Below are 14,672 nucleotides of genomic sequence, written 5' to 3' on the forward strand. Positions count from 1 at the left end.
CTGACAAGTGTGAGCCCTTTTTTTTCTTAATTTTCAGTCCTGGTCTCAGTTTACAGTAAAATTCTTTACACCTGAACTAATGATCAGAGTAATTATCAGGGAAGCCAAGAACAGGTCAGGAGGAGACCTCAGAATGTCATCTAGCTCACCCTTCCACTCAAAGCTCTGTGAGCTATGAGAGCAGAACAATTAATTCTTAGCACTTCAAAAGAATATTTTGTTATGTTTTGAAAACTTTGTGTTATCCTTCCAAATGAATTCTTTGCTATATATTTTTGCACAGAATACTGAGGTTGGACTTTTAGTCAAAGTAGAAGCTCCTTAGGAGTATTCTTTAGAGACAGAACTTTTTTTACAGAGACCATCAGTAGGGTCAAACTTTCCTTCAAATACGCAGGCCTGCTGACAATCTGGTGCTACACTCCAAATTTTGCTTTGGGAAGTGGTAGCTCTAGATGTTTTGATCAAGCATTTCTTACCGGACTTTTTTTGTTACTCGTCAAATGGTGGTACCAAAATTCTGTTTTTGAATGTAACAAGGTGTTTTGCTGCTCTTTTACTATGGCTCATTAGGAATCCAGAAGAGAGTGCTCTAATTTTTCATGTTTGGGTCTTATGTTTATGTCTGTAGAACTTCTAATTTTTTTTCCCTGCCCAACTGCTCGACAGTTTATTTCTCAGTTAATTAATATGTGACACTGAATATTGTCTTTCTTTCTTTTTTTTTTTCTCCAGTGTGACAATGCAAAAGGACTCAAAGCCTTCTATGATGCAATAAAGTATGGACCTAATCATCTGATGGTTTTTGGTGGTGTATGTGCAACAGTTACTTCTATCATTGCTGAATCTCTAAAGGGATGGAATTTGGTTCAGGTAAGGCATGGAATGGAATATATTCTAATCCTGACTGTCTTGTGTCTCTGGATTTTTTTTAAAAAATTGGAAACTTAGGTTTGATGCTTTTAAAGCTTAGCATTTTGTGTACTTTTTATGTTTCAGTTTTGAAGGCCAGTTAAATTATGTGTAAACATTAGTTACTTGTATGTAGTACTGGATTTTAAGGCTTGGCATTTCATTGTACCCAAAAATGCTTGTGAGTTCAAGGCAGCAGTCTCAGTAGGTTAATTAAACAAAAATGATGTGTCTCAAAAAGCAACCTAGGTGAAATCAAGATGAAATCAAGTTCAGCATGATAGAAGGGATAACCTAGAACTTTTGAAAAGTCAGAAGAAACAACTCATTAGGCCTTAAATTATGGTACTTCAGGGTATTTACTCAGTCTGTACTCAGTCAGAATGCAGTAATTCCTATGCACTTTAAAAGTGCTGGAAGTGCATAAATTCTAAATAGTGACTGGGTTCATGTCTCAGTATTTAACTCACGAAGCACATTTATTCCCAGTTGTTCTTCTTTCTGACTTTCTCAAAGGTCAAGTTTGTGGAAAGGTTTCCTCTGCTGAGGAATCAGAATTTATTAATACTAATCTCTAAAATGCAGATGATAACAGCATGATTTTCTTCATGTATTCAGTCATCTGCATAGCGAAAATTTTCAGATGGATGATTGATCATATAGACATTGAGTTTTGCTTTTCTGATGTGGAAATACCCTGGCTTTCTACTCAGTGTTCATATTGCCCAGATACTCCTGTATATTTTTTTGTCTGAAAAATTCAAAATTATTCTATAGCGAAATGGAAAAATATATAACAATTACCTGTGGTTACAGTTACAAACAGGCTTCTCTTTTCCACCTGGAATACTCACTGAGAGTGGTGCAGCAAGAACAAATGAGGCATAATTAAGTTTGTGAAGAAGAGGATGATCAGAGTACAAATGGGAAAATCTTAGGAGGATAATTAAAGTAGCTTGTTAACTGTGTTTGCAATACTTGTCAGGTCAGATATTTTTTCCTCTGTTTTGGGATTTTTTTTTTTCTGATGTAAAAAACAATTCCTCTGTGGAAACCAAATAATATTGTGCCTCTGGGGAAAATGAAGAAAATAACAAAGCTTGAAACTAGCCTTTAACACTCTCTCTTAAAATTGGCCTAGTTCATGACCTGTAATGAAGTATATGCCCAGAGATCTGGTTTTTTGAATTTGTCACATGAAATTTCTTTATGATGTAGGGTGTTTTACACAGCTGGATTTCATTGTGCTAAAAATCTTTACATTTGTAGTCAAGTTCTGCCTGATACAATCTGGAAATCAATTTGTTCATGAAGTTGCTTAGTCTGAGGAAGGGTGATTAGAAAGCTTTTAAACTCCTGGATTTGTCAATATATATGTTCAATTATGGAATGGTATGAAGTATTGTTACCAGAGAGCATTTATTTCTCTGTGTTTAACTGCTATGACTATGTTTTAAACAATATTTATGATATCAGATCATCAAGGTGTTCTTGACTGCTTGGGCTTAGTAACCTGTGGGCACTAGATGAATCCTCACTTGGCAAAACTGCTCTTTATGTCAGGTTTTTATATCTTGACTGACTGAATGATGAAAAAACCAAAAATAACAGCATGGTTGGGAAGTCTGGCAAGGCTTAGTAAATGCAGCAATGGCAATAATCTAAATATTGTTTGTGTTATGTCATATAGTGACAACAATATGTGTATCTGCAAATCAGCAGATGTAGCATGTATGAGATAGCAGGGAAAGAGAGCACAAATCCTTCCACTCCTCAGGATCCACTGTCATAAGTGTCTCTGATTAAAAGCATAACTTGAATAGAAGGAGATAGAAATCTGTATTTCTCTGAAGTGGAGCAATAATATTCAGCCTGATAAAATACAAGGCTGTCCTCCCTCAAAACTTGAAACTTCACCTCAAGGAATCACAGCGAACTCACACAAATTGTTTTTTTTTCGAAATCATGAGGATGATGAAGTCATTTCATGTTGCAGTCAGGAAGAGGGAAAACAGCATAGAGACAAAAACTAACCTGACATTGTATTATTGAATAGAGGATTTTCATTTGGATGTCTGACTCCAAAGCTTTGTCCCTGTCCTTGTGCCTGCAGTCATGAAAACAAAGCTCATAACCCTAGCAGGAACATTTGATTTGATTTACACAGGTGTCATGAGTTCAGCAAAGTGGTGATTCTCTTGCACACAAGAGAAATGCAGGATGATACTGATGGTCTTGGGAAAAATAAGGGTGAAAAAATAATAATAGAATATAAAAACTAAAAGAAAAAATTACTTTCCTGAGCAAGTATAATATGAGGCTTGCTGACTGCAAAACCATTCTGAAAGCCTTTTAACCCTGATTTCCAAGTTACTGGGTGACTGCTTTTCCTCTGGATGAATTTTTCTTTTCTGCCTCTTCTCCATTCTCTACAATAAGAAGTTGCCAAAAAAAACCAAACAATGAAACAAAAGGCCAAGAGTATAAAGGTCCTGGAAATTTTCATATTGCAGTTTCTACTCAGGCAGTTACAGGAATGATGAGGGAGGGGAAAGAAATAGATTCTTGCAAGGTGGCTTCAGTCTCTACTCTCCTTACTGTATGATTTTGATAATGATAGTGTCTTTTTTACTTAACTGGTTAAATCAGGTCACTGATGGCCTGCAACAATGTGAAATAGGGAAGATTATAGAGGTTGAGAAAAGACTCAGTATGAAGGTGATGTCTTATTTCCATGTCATATCGAAAAACAGGTACTTTTCCTTCTCCATCTTGACAAATTCTGATTTAGTTATGATCAGCAGCAGAAAGGGAATTTGTGTTCTCAATTAGCTGCCTTCAACTGCTGGCTGATTTAATTATCTCTTACTGTAATAAAATTAATTATTTTTAATGGAGCACTTTTTATCTGTGAAAGGACCAAGTTGTTTTAGTCTGCAAAGACTTATGTCATCCTGAAGGACTTTCACTGAGATATGCTAGGTGAAACAACTTGGAAAATGTTCTTTGAACAGATTCTTAGTAGGACAAATGCAGGCACCCATTCCTTAGCCTCTCGAATTAAAAGGCTCTCCGTGGGGAATCTCTGTGTGCCAGCGGTCCTTTGTTGAGTGACAGTCTGAATATGTGCTGGAGGCTGCATGTGCGTCTTTGATCTCCAGACTGTAGAGTGGAATCAGTTTGAACCTTTGGTGTTTTAGTTTAAAAGTGCCAATAATATCCTGTGCCTTTGAGATTGAGCCTTAAAGGCAGGAAGGCATAATACTGGGCAGTTGGTGTTCTGTAGGGGGAATACATCAATGTCAAATTCTTCCATATTAATCTTATCCCCATTCTCCTTCAATGTGCAGTCAAGGCAATTCAAGAGTGAAGAAGAATCATGAATAGTATCTCTTAATATCTTGCAAAAGACAAGTTTTGTATTTTTATTCTGTGCATTGAAGCATTCCTGCTAGTATCCAGTTAGTGTAAAATGGAGGAGGTAATTAGCTATTCAGTCTTTCTCTTCTATTTCAGTATATCCATCAACTGTTATCTCCATGTGAATTTCTTACTGTGGCAAAAGTATCTATTTTACATAGATTACTGTTTCTCTTGGTTTTTTTTCCATTGTCATCTCTCACTTTTCCAAACTGTTTTGTTAACATAAACATTTAATCAGCATGAGGATTTTGACCACACTGGTTGTCTCTCTTAATCTGTGGACCTCTTTCTCGATTTTTGGAAATTTGTCTTTTTCTTCCATTGTGTCACTGACATTCTCTTACAGCCTGCTTAATTTACAATTTCATTTAACTCTGGAAATAAGCTTCTGCCAGAAACAAAGTATAAATGTTTGTACTTCCTCAGAATATCCTCTGTTTCTACATATTTTATGTAATCTAGTCATAACTGCTGGCTTCTAGGCAAGTAAATCCTTCAGGCAATACAGTGATTAGATCGTAATGACATTCAAAACTGAGGAACCTTATTTTGGATTCAGCATCTCATGTTGGAAAGTTTTCTAACAAAATTATAGGTACCCTGATCATGATGTATTACTGCTTACTCTTGGGCATATTAACATATGATGAGTTCGTGTGTTGGAAAGGGAAAATTCCTGGTTCTCAGTTCATGTGATTGGATATTAAACAGCCTACCCTGAGATTTGTTTTATTGTCCCAGAGATCCATTGGTATTCAAGATCCCATCTCTGAAAAGGCTGCTGCTGTTCAAGAAAAGCAGTGATGTTCCTAGGTTTTCTTTTCCTTCTGAAGCAAGGCTGATGTGATTCCACTGTCAGTTCCTCCTAGTAATTTCTGACCACAGGCCAATCACAACCTGGTTTTAACTAAGGATTTCCCAAAGACTGTTATCTCCATTTCTGTGGAAATGAGCTTTTGTGGACAGGGGTCCATATGAATGAAGAAGAGGCTGCAACATGAGCACAGAGAGCTTAGGGCCAGCCGTGCAGTGTTGCTCTCCGTGTTCCATGTGCTGTTTATGGAAAGGTAATTTACTGGATAGAGAAGATTGTTAAAAAGCCAGTGGAAAAAAAATTGAGGAACCACAGAGGAAGGGTGAAACCCAGAAGGGTGTGAAGTAGGAGCTGAGGTACGTGTTTGTGTGTTTGTAGAAGCCTAGGGCACATGTATCTATAAGAAACCAAGCTTTACTAGGTGTCTGTTACTCATCAAAATTATTGTTTACACAGAATTTCACAGCTATGTTCAGGTTAAAGTCATGTGGTTTAACATGAAAATACTGCAAGTCATCACAGAGATTCCTATACTGGCCACTGAATTAAATTTATTCTTGTTAATATCTGAATTTTCTAAATTCTTATACTTGTTACATGGAGTTCCAGCATGAACACATAAACATTTGATAAAAGAACGTGGTGTTTTCTTTTCTTTTTAGCCTTCTTCATCATGTTTATTCCAGTACAGTGAGTTTGTGCTACTTTTGCCTTCACTGCACAATTTTCATGTATTATTAGTTTGAGTAATGAAAAGGGCATTTAAACTAGTCTTTGGCTAAGAAGATTAGCTACTTCTATCTATGTGATGCAGGCAGTCCCTCTTGAAGAGCCCTTTTTCCCACTGGAATATGACCTGATGCACCAACAAACTAAAATCTTTGTGGTTTTGGCCCATAATTCACTATTATAATCTTCTTTTTTCTTCTTTTTCTTTTGCTTTTCTAGTTTTTTTCTCCTGGGATGGGAGGGATTTTATAGATTTTCTGTATTTGTGTTGTGCTTTTAATAGACAAAGTGCATGAGGGAAAGGCACCTCTTGAGGTCTTATTATATAAGGTGCAAACCTGAGGACATTCTGGTCCTGCTTTCAGGAGTTAGCTGAGCACATAAGGAAGTTTTGCTCGTTCTCTGTAGGAATGCCCAGGAGCTCCTGAACAGGAAGAAAACACAGTAGGTCTGACCTTCAGGCAGAGTTTCATGTGAAGTTTCTCCTCATTTAAAAGAAGCTATGGTGAATTTGTAGGGAGACAAACCTTTTAGTTCTGCGAATCCTCCCCCTGAGACAAGATGCCAGCAGGAGCCCTGCCATTATTGATGAACACTCCTGGAGATTTGCAGTAGCTGCTGGAGAAGAAGATGCATGGGGAGTTGAAAGAGATGATCAGTGCCATATCTGCTAATTAGGCTGTGAGTCTCAGTGTGCGGACAGATGCATTACGTGCACAAGGTAGAGCTGGCTTGGAAGCAGTTGTATGTTCACCTTTCAGCTTAGAGAAATGAATGTGGCAGTACAGCAGGCAAGACTGGTCTAGGGCAAAAAAAATTACTTTAGTGACACAAGTCCTTTCACAGCGATGCTGAATCCCAGTGCATTATTGCAGTTTCCTCCCCAGGGGAGACATTTGCATCACTTTGCTGTTAAGAGCAGAAACGTGGTCCATGAAGTTTAAATCGAAATTTTCAGAAAATTTTCAGGCTCAGGTATGGTGAGAAGTGCACATCCTAAATTTCAAATGCACTGCAAGATTTATTAGGACCTTCTTTTCTTTTCACTTTCTGCCTAAATGTATGACATTGATTTCTATGGCTTAACCTGTCTTTCCATCAGTTTGAAACTGGCTTCTATCCAGTGTACACTTTTATTTAAATATGAGTAGCGATTCTTTTCCATCTTGTTCGTCCTGCAGAAAACATCAAAACTACAATACATAGCCTAGTTTTTGCCTTTGATCTAATGTCTAAAGTTCAGTTCACTACATAAAGCATGAATAAAGGTATTTTAATACAGCTCTAGAGTTAGGTCAAAGCAGTTCAAGGCTGAACCTGTATATTTATTCTAAAATGATTTGCATGCTCTGGCAGAAAAAAAACCCAAACCATTTGTTATTAGTTTTCTTCTTAGCTGTTTGCACATATTCATTCAATCACTTCTGTTTAGTGTTGGATCAATAACATGAAATGAATGAATGATGATCTCAGGAACAGACACACACTGAATAGGCAAGGGTGTCACTTTATCTTGAAGTATAATTTGTGTTTGGGAAAATATTTAAGTCTGAACAAATCAGATATTCCCTCTGTCTGAATTTCCCTCTGTCTGAATCTGAATGGTCTCTTGAGCAATAATAAAATATATTAAAAAGATCCCAGACACACAGTGTAATACATAAGCACTGATTTTTTTTTTTTTTGTTTTGTTTTTCAAATACAATGCCTTGTGTTAAAATGCTAACTCACATTATTGGTAAGGTGTTCAAAATGTCCAGGTTAATTTATAATTAGAATAAATAATGGCTACATACTTTGATATTTAGGGATTTTTTTTCTCTCCATGTAATTTTTTATTGTCTCACTGCTTATATTGCTGGATTTTTTTTCCTCTGCTCTTTTTTCTTTTCATTTCTATAAAACAGATTTGAAGTCTTTTCTCATGTGGTTTTTGCAGCCTCACAGCTAGAATAGACTTGCCAGGTAGAATCTTACTTACCAAAATGTTTCGGAATTGCACCTTGCAGCTATTGCAGAGCTTCCTTCCCTGCTACAAAGGTATCCCTTAGTGTTCCCTCAGGCTGCTGTTTGCTGCTGTCTTTTCTGGAGGGGTTTTAGAAGCGGGAAGTAGAGAGGCAACTTTGGTTCCCATCTCTTCCTTCTCTCCTCTCCCCTGTCCTGATATGATAGGCAGACTTAAGGTTTGCTTCTTTCTAAAATCACTTGTAGTTCAGCATCTTCTTCATGCTGAAAGAAGAAACACCTATTTCTTTCTCAGTTTTGAGATTATTTTTATGACACATTTTCTATTACCTTGTCAGATGTCTTGGTTTTTTTATGGTCTTACCCACTGGACAAAACTGCTGCTAAATTTTGTTCTAGCATTGTGTTTTCACTTGACTTTTTCTGGGAAATGTCATAAAATCTGTGGGGATGTAGCTGTGCGGCACTAATGCCCCATTATGATAATATTTGATTTATTCACAGTTATGCCAGCCCAAAGAATCACATTTTGATTCATTAATCCTATTGGTTTCATTACTCTGTGACCCAAAGGCTTGTCTAGAATCTCCCGTTGCTTAGTGGGGGCATTTTTATAATTTCTCAGCAACTGCAGCACTGAATTTTGAGCAGCCTCTTGCATTTTCCCCTATGCTTGACTCTACAAATCTTTTTACTGTCTCATTAAAAGTTATCTCAGGGAGATCTGATGCTAATTAGCTGCCTATCTATATATGGTTTTTCTGCTTTACAGGTTATATTGATTTAAAGGTATCTTATTTTACTGAAAATCCTTTTATCACTTTTTGGTTGACTTTTGGCAATCATTATTCCAAGATGTTCAGACTATAATGTTGTATTTCTCTGACTATTGCAATATTTCAAATATTCTAGGAAATCACTTTCAAGATTCTTTTACCACCAAATCCCCAAATGTGGTTCTTCTGATTATTTTCACTACACCTAAGATTTTGGCAAAGCTGGAATTTGTTATTTTGGTATACTGCATATCAGTGTGACTACTGTGACTTGTTTCTTAAACAAGCAACACTGAGTGTGCTCCATAAAACCAACTGGCTGGCCTGTTTTTTACAGCCTGCTTGGAAAGCCCTGGGGTTGTTTTCTCTCCAGTCCCCCTGACCAGCCTGGCTTGAGTGGCCTTATGTGGAGTGGCACCCTCTGCCATAGCTGCTGTTGTTCTTGGAAACACACAAACTTGTCCATAGCAAGAAGGCAAACACAACAACAACAACAAGAAGTAATAATAACAACTAACAAATCCAACTTGACAACTAAGTCAAGGCAAAATTGATATGATAAATTTTGTTGCTTCATACTGTGGCTCCCACAGCCCTAAATTCACTTCTTCATTTCATTCTCTCTCGTATGAATGTTTTTCTTCATGTCACTGTTCTATTACAGAGCAAGGAGCATTTTCGTGTGGTAAATTAACCTGCTTTTCCCTGAATGCTCTTTGGCAGCAGTTACTTAATTACTTATTTTGAGGAATAGCCTAATTAATAAAAAATTGGCATCAACAGCTCCTGGGCATAAGTTGAAGAATAAACTAATACACCAAGAAATCGGAAAAAGAATAATCATTATCATGAAATTTTGAAATTTAAATGAAATATTTATTGACCTTTAAAAACAGAAAAAAATTAATTGTATTCCATTAAAGAAGTAATTCAATGGTGATATGTTTATAGCAAAGCAAATGGTAAGGTACAAATTATCACATAATAGAAGCTGTTCTAAAGGCATGATTCTAAAAGTCACTGTAGTGTTCTTGGTATGTGATTCATCCAGGATTGAAACCAATATGGATGGCATCTGCTTTTAATTTTTAATTCTCAGTACTCGATACACCTAGAACAGTTCCTAGGGACTTTCAGATTGTGCTATATGCTTTCTCCAGGCATCAGTTAAATTTTGAAACAAGTAGAGAAAAATTAGGCCAATTGAACAAGTGATAGTTATGTTTTAATTAAACGTGAAGTGATTGGAAGCACATTTTTTCCTTTATTGTTGGCTCTCACACATAAAACAACCTAGACTCTCAGTGTCAGAGACAACAGAAATTATCAGTGTAGCTTAAGAACCTCCAGACTCTGTTGGAAAAACATCTTGTGTACAAAATTAACTGAAACAATTGGTAGTTGGAATAAGAGGCTTTGTTTGCCCCTAGAATTACACTGAGAAGAGGTACATATTACACAGCTCTTAAGTATTGACTTATGATGTCATTTCCCTTTCCTTCTCGTTACATTTAAAATTTGTAGTTATAGATAGCTTAAGTAACTGGGTCTAAACTTATTTTTGCACTAGAAAATAGTTCCACAGTTGCACCTTTCCAATCTTTCAGAATGTCATCTTAGTTCTCGGGATTTTAGTACTGAACTGTAGTTGCAAATCCAGATTTACTTTGAGTTCTTGTTTTGCCTTGATTTAATTCATTTTTGGGAGATATGTAGCTTGAAATTTCTGACCTCTGTGTTAAACCACAGCACCTTCTTCTCCCAATTTTCAGAGTAAAAGAAGGTGCTTCTCCAGTGAAGTGTAGTCCCCATCTTCCCTTACCTTCCAGAAGTCCATTAGACTTTGTTATCCATTAGACAGCCCATCACATTCTGATTAATAAACTACAGCAGGATTGGCAATATAACCACTATGAGCTTTGTTTGTGTTATGATGCAACACTAAGCTACAAAAATTCTATAATTATTTATAATTAAGCTACTGTGAGGGCACAGTGTGTATCAGGATGTGGATTCATTATGTCAGTTTGCTTTCTGAAAGTGAAAAGATTAGTGGCACAGCTTCTGGAAGGTTTGTTTAAATCCTTCAGTATTCAGATAAGGGAGTAAGTATGCATGTGATTGGGGAGTGGCAGGTCTCCAGCAGTCTAAAATATTGCAATTGTAGCTTGGGAGCCACAATTTTGTATTAATTTTAAACACAGTCTTCCTGACATAAATGAAGATTTAATTTGTTCTATTAAAAAAAAAAAAAAAAAAGGCAAGAAATTTCTTCATCATAGCCCTTTTGAAAAGCTTGTAGAAGAGCAATGGCAGTCTCAATCTGAAATAGTCTACAAGTACCAATCCAAAAGTGGATGGTTTTCTGCGTTTTTCCAGTGGGGAGGGCATGAAGATGGTCAGAGGTCTGGAGCATCTCTCCTGCGATGACAGGCTGAGAGAGTTGGTTGTTCAGCCTGGAGAAGGGACAGGTCCAGGGCCTTATAAGAACCTTCCAGTACCTAAAGGGAGGTTACAGAAAAGCTGGAGGGGGACTTTTTACAGGAGCATGGAGAGACAGGGATAACAGCTTTAAACTGAAAGAGGGTAGGCTTAGACTGAATATTAGGAAAACATTCTTATTGTGAAGGGGGTGAGACACTGGAGCAGAGAAAGCTGTGGATGCTTCATCCCTGGGAATGTTCAAGGCCAGGTTGGAGGGAGGCTCTGAACAGTCTGGTCTAGCAGAAGGTGTCCCTGCCCATGAAAGTGGGTTTGGTACTAGGCAATCCTTGAGGTCCATTCCAAACTAAACTGTTCCATCATTCCAAACTAAACTGTTCCATGATTCCAAATGAACTCACAAACTGGATCCACTAAGCTGCTTGGGAGCATCTGCAGCTTCAAGGAAAAGATCACTTCTGGGAAAGGGGCATACACATGCATCCTTGCTAATAATGGGGCTTTTAATTATAAAGGCATACTTCTACCAAAGAGATTATTTTCCTCATGTCACTCATTTAATTTCAACAATCAGTCAAAAAATTAGTTTCATAAGCAAATTTTAGTTGCTTCTGTTTTCAAGGCTCAGGATGCTACTGAGAAAAGCAGAGTGACTGAGCAAGCAATAGAGATGATCAGTATTATGTTCGGTTCTTATTAACAATATGAAAATTAAATAATGAAGTTGAATAACTACCTATGTATGCATGCATTTGATATGCTTATACCACATACCTATTTAGAATTATCCAAAACTGTCCTTAGTCTTTTTTATAGCTCAGTTTATTGCTGGTGGGGCACTGGTATGTTTCAGATAAATGTAATTGCATTCTCCTATATTGCATCAGGATTCATTCTCATCCAGAATTATGGTTGGCATGTATAAGTGGGTGCTACACAATCAACCTGTTTTGAAATTTTCTTCCTGTGGCTTTCTGCTCTCCAGTTGTTTTGCCCTCAACCTGTTTTGTTTTATTCTGCTTGCTTGTGAGAAGTTAAAAAGAAATCTGATTTGCAAATCTGAAAGTGAAAGAAGGGCCAGAACAAAGAGTTTACTTTTATAGAAAATCCTGTATGTTATTTGTGGATCTTGATGCAGGAATCCAGAATTACATATAATCAGACCAACCTGGAAGAAATTTGTCTATAGAGACAGAAATTTAAGATGTAACTTTTACCTAGCAAATTTCATTCTGTCTCATACCTTAGCTATTAAAATTCAGTAACGTTGCAGCTGCCAAATCTTCTAATGCTTAATGACATTAACACTAATGTTGATGATGAGTTGTTTGAGCTGTCATTGTGAAAACTCTTGTGACCAATGTGATTTTGTCCTTGCTTTTGGAAGTCTGTATGCCAATGTGATAAGGTCCTGTCTTTATGCTGGTTTTAGCTTGGGAGGAAGTGAGAAAATGCAGACAATGGTTTCTTATCTTTTTCCTTTGTTAGAGCAGAGGGCAGAATGATGTAACTATGGGGCCCTGAGTTTCACTGCCTGACTGCTCACCTTTATTGATTGAGATCTCAAGCTACAGTTTTTGCAACCATAATAATCTTAGAGTCCTCTTATACGTGGACTATACTCAAGATGGCAGGTGGCATTTCTTCAATTATAACACAAATCTTCCTCATAACAAATATGCTTGCACTGGCTTGACTTGTCTCCTATTCATTGTCCAATTGTTAGATCGCAATAAGAGATCTAGAATTCTGCAATGCAATGTTGCTTTAAGAAAAGGTATGTAGCTAAGTTGCTGATTTGTTGTTTGTGTTTGTTTTTTGTGGGTTTTTTATAATTAAAGCATTGAAACAGATGACAACAAAACTGAGTAATAATTTTTGTACAAATAATTCTTTGCTTTGCTCTTTCTGTTAGCCTCATTCTTAACTTTTCTATTTCCCATTGCCACAAGCAGTGCTAGGAGGGCTTAAAGGCAGTATTTTGCCAATTAGTCATGGCTTGTACACTGCTCGTTTGAACAGCAGGCATTTATTTTTATGTCCAGAGGTCCATGTTTACTAATGCAGATGAACCAACAGAGGGGAATCTCGTAGTTAGTTCAACGGTCTAACTTGTTATGTGAACAAGGAAAATGAAACCTTAAATGTTGTTGCCCAATACTCTACTGTTTTACAGGCAGATTATTACAGTATTATAATCGCCTTGGAAAGACAGCTTGTGCCTCCAGTCACAAATGAATTCACACAGAATATGACATTCTTAGCATAGTCATAAAGGGAACAGGTTGCTGGGCAGTAAATCTTAGAATTAATGTTTACTGAGAATAAGTGATTGAGAGTGCTGCTTTGGAAGTCTTAGCTGCCTGTCCAGAGACTACATAAATCCTACCTGAATGTTTTCCCCAAAAGCTCCATTTATAAGAGGTCTGCTTTTAGAAAGTAAGGGTAATATTATTGCCTCAGCTCCCTAGATGAATAATGAAATGTGCATCACTTGAATTCTATATAGCCTCAGACTTGTCCATGTATGAAATAAGTTTTGGTAACCCCACTATACCAAGACACCTCGAGGCCCAGTATCTCATGAACTTACCATCAGACTTTGCCCTTGATCCTACACTGCTTCAGAGTATAAATATCTCTTGCTCTGCATCTCTTCTTGGTAGTCAACCACCACCATGCCATGCTGGGTTCTGTCAGGAGGGGTCCCATCCCATGTGATTATAAGTTTGCCAGGAGCTTTGACTGCAATTTCTACAGTTACTATTAAAAAAAAAAATCTGAAGAGGGATCAAAACAAATGTCACTTTTCTGAATTGTCATCAAGATTATTGTGGCCAATGTTACAATTTCTAGTTTTGTACTTCCTTTGCTTTTGGCCTTTGAGGAAGGCAATTCTGTCTTGCCGCTAAACATCAAAGGTGCAGTGAGCTGTCTCAGATGGTCATGGCTCAGTGCTTACACTCATGAAATTAATTTCTAGGGACTGGAAGTGGTACTGTCTCAACTTCTTTGGTGATACAAACACAAGCTCTGTGTGCACCTGGGTCACTGAAGAGAATCAATGGATTTCCGCTTCTCTTCAGGTGCTCTAAACAACATTTATATAGAATAATATGCATACCTACTTTTCAAAATTACCTGAAAATAGAAGTGAATAGAAGAATGAAGTGTACGCATTTTTAGAGCTTGGTTTTGTCCCAAGAGCATGGAGTTATGAAACCTGCTGCTTAAGCCCTGCAGAGGGTGGGATTTCAGATGCACTCCTCATCTTGGAATGGCTCATTGCTCTAACTCTAAGCACCCCCATGCCTAGCATGCCTGATGTGTTTGAATCACATCCCGAGGCACTTAACTCTCCCTGTGTGCTGTACAGTGAGCTTAAGAGCCTAACTTTGTATTCATTACACTGAAAAAGCACTGATGTTCCCAGAGTATGTGTTTGCCAGGTACTTCTGAAGCCATGTCTGTCTTTCATCATACTGCAACTGCTCACTGTGTTGAATCACCATGTATAAAACTGCAGTTCTAATTTTAACATCACAATTGACTTCTGTGGAAGTGGCTGTAATGAGCAAAATGAAACGTTATTAACCAAATCCTTTTTCCTG

The 14,672-nt window shown here is 37.3% G+C and overlaps 1 protein-coding gene across 1 annotated transcript in view; it reads left to right on the plus strand.

Moving 5' to 3' along the window:
- The window catches only part of GABBR2 (gamma-aminobutyric acid type B receptor subunit 2), a 476,329-nt gene that overhangs the window by 105,541 nt on the left and 356,116 nt on the right, over nucleotides 1-14,672 (plus strand). Inside the window, exon 2 of the mRNA XM_033069711.2 lies at nucleotides 736-873. Within this exon, the coding sequence (XP_032925602.1) occupies nucleotides 736-873 (138 nt within the window). The remainder of the gene's footprint in view (nucleotides 1-735; nucleotides 874-14,672) is intronic.

This window comes from Catharus ustulatus, chromosome 1 (genome assembly GCF_009819885.2).
Source record: "Catharus ustulatus isolate bCatUst1 chromosome 1, bCatUst1.pri.v2, whole genome shotgun sequence".
In the NCBI taxonomy this organism is placed as follows: domain Eukaryota; kingdom Metazoa; phylum Chordata; class Aves; order Passeriformes; family Turdidae; genus Catharus; species Catharus ustulatus.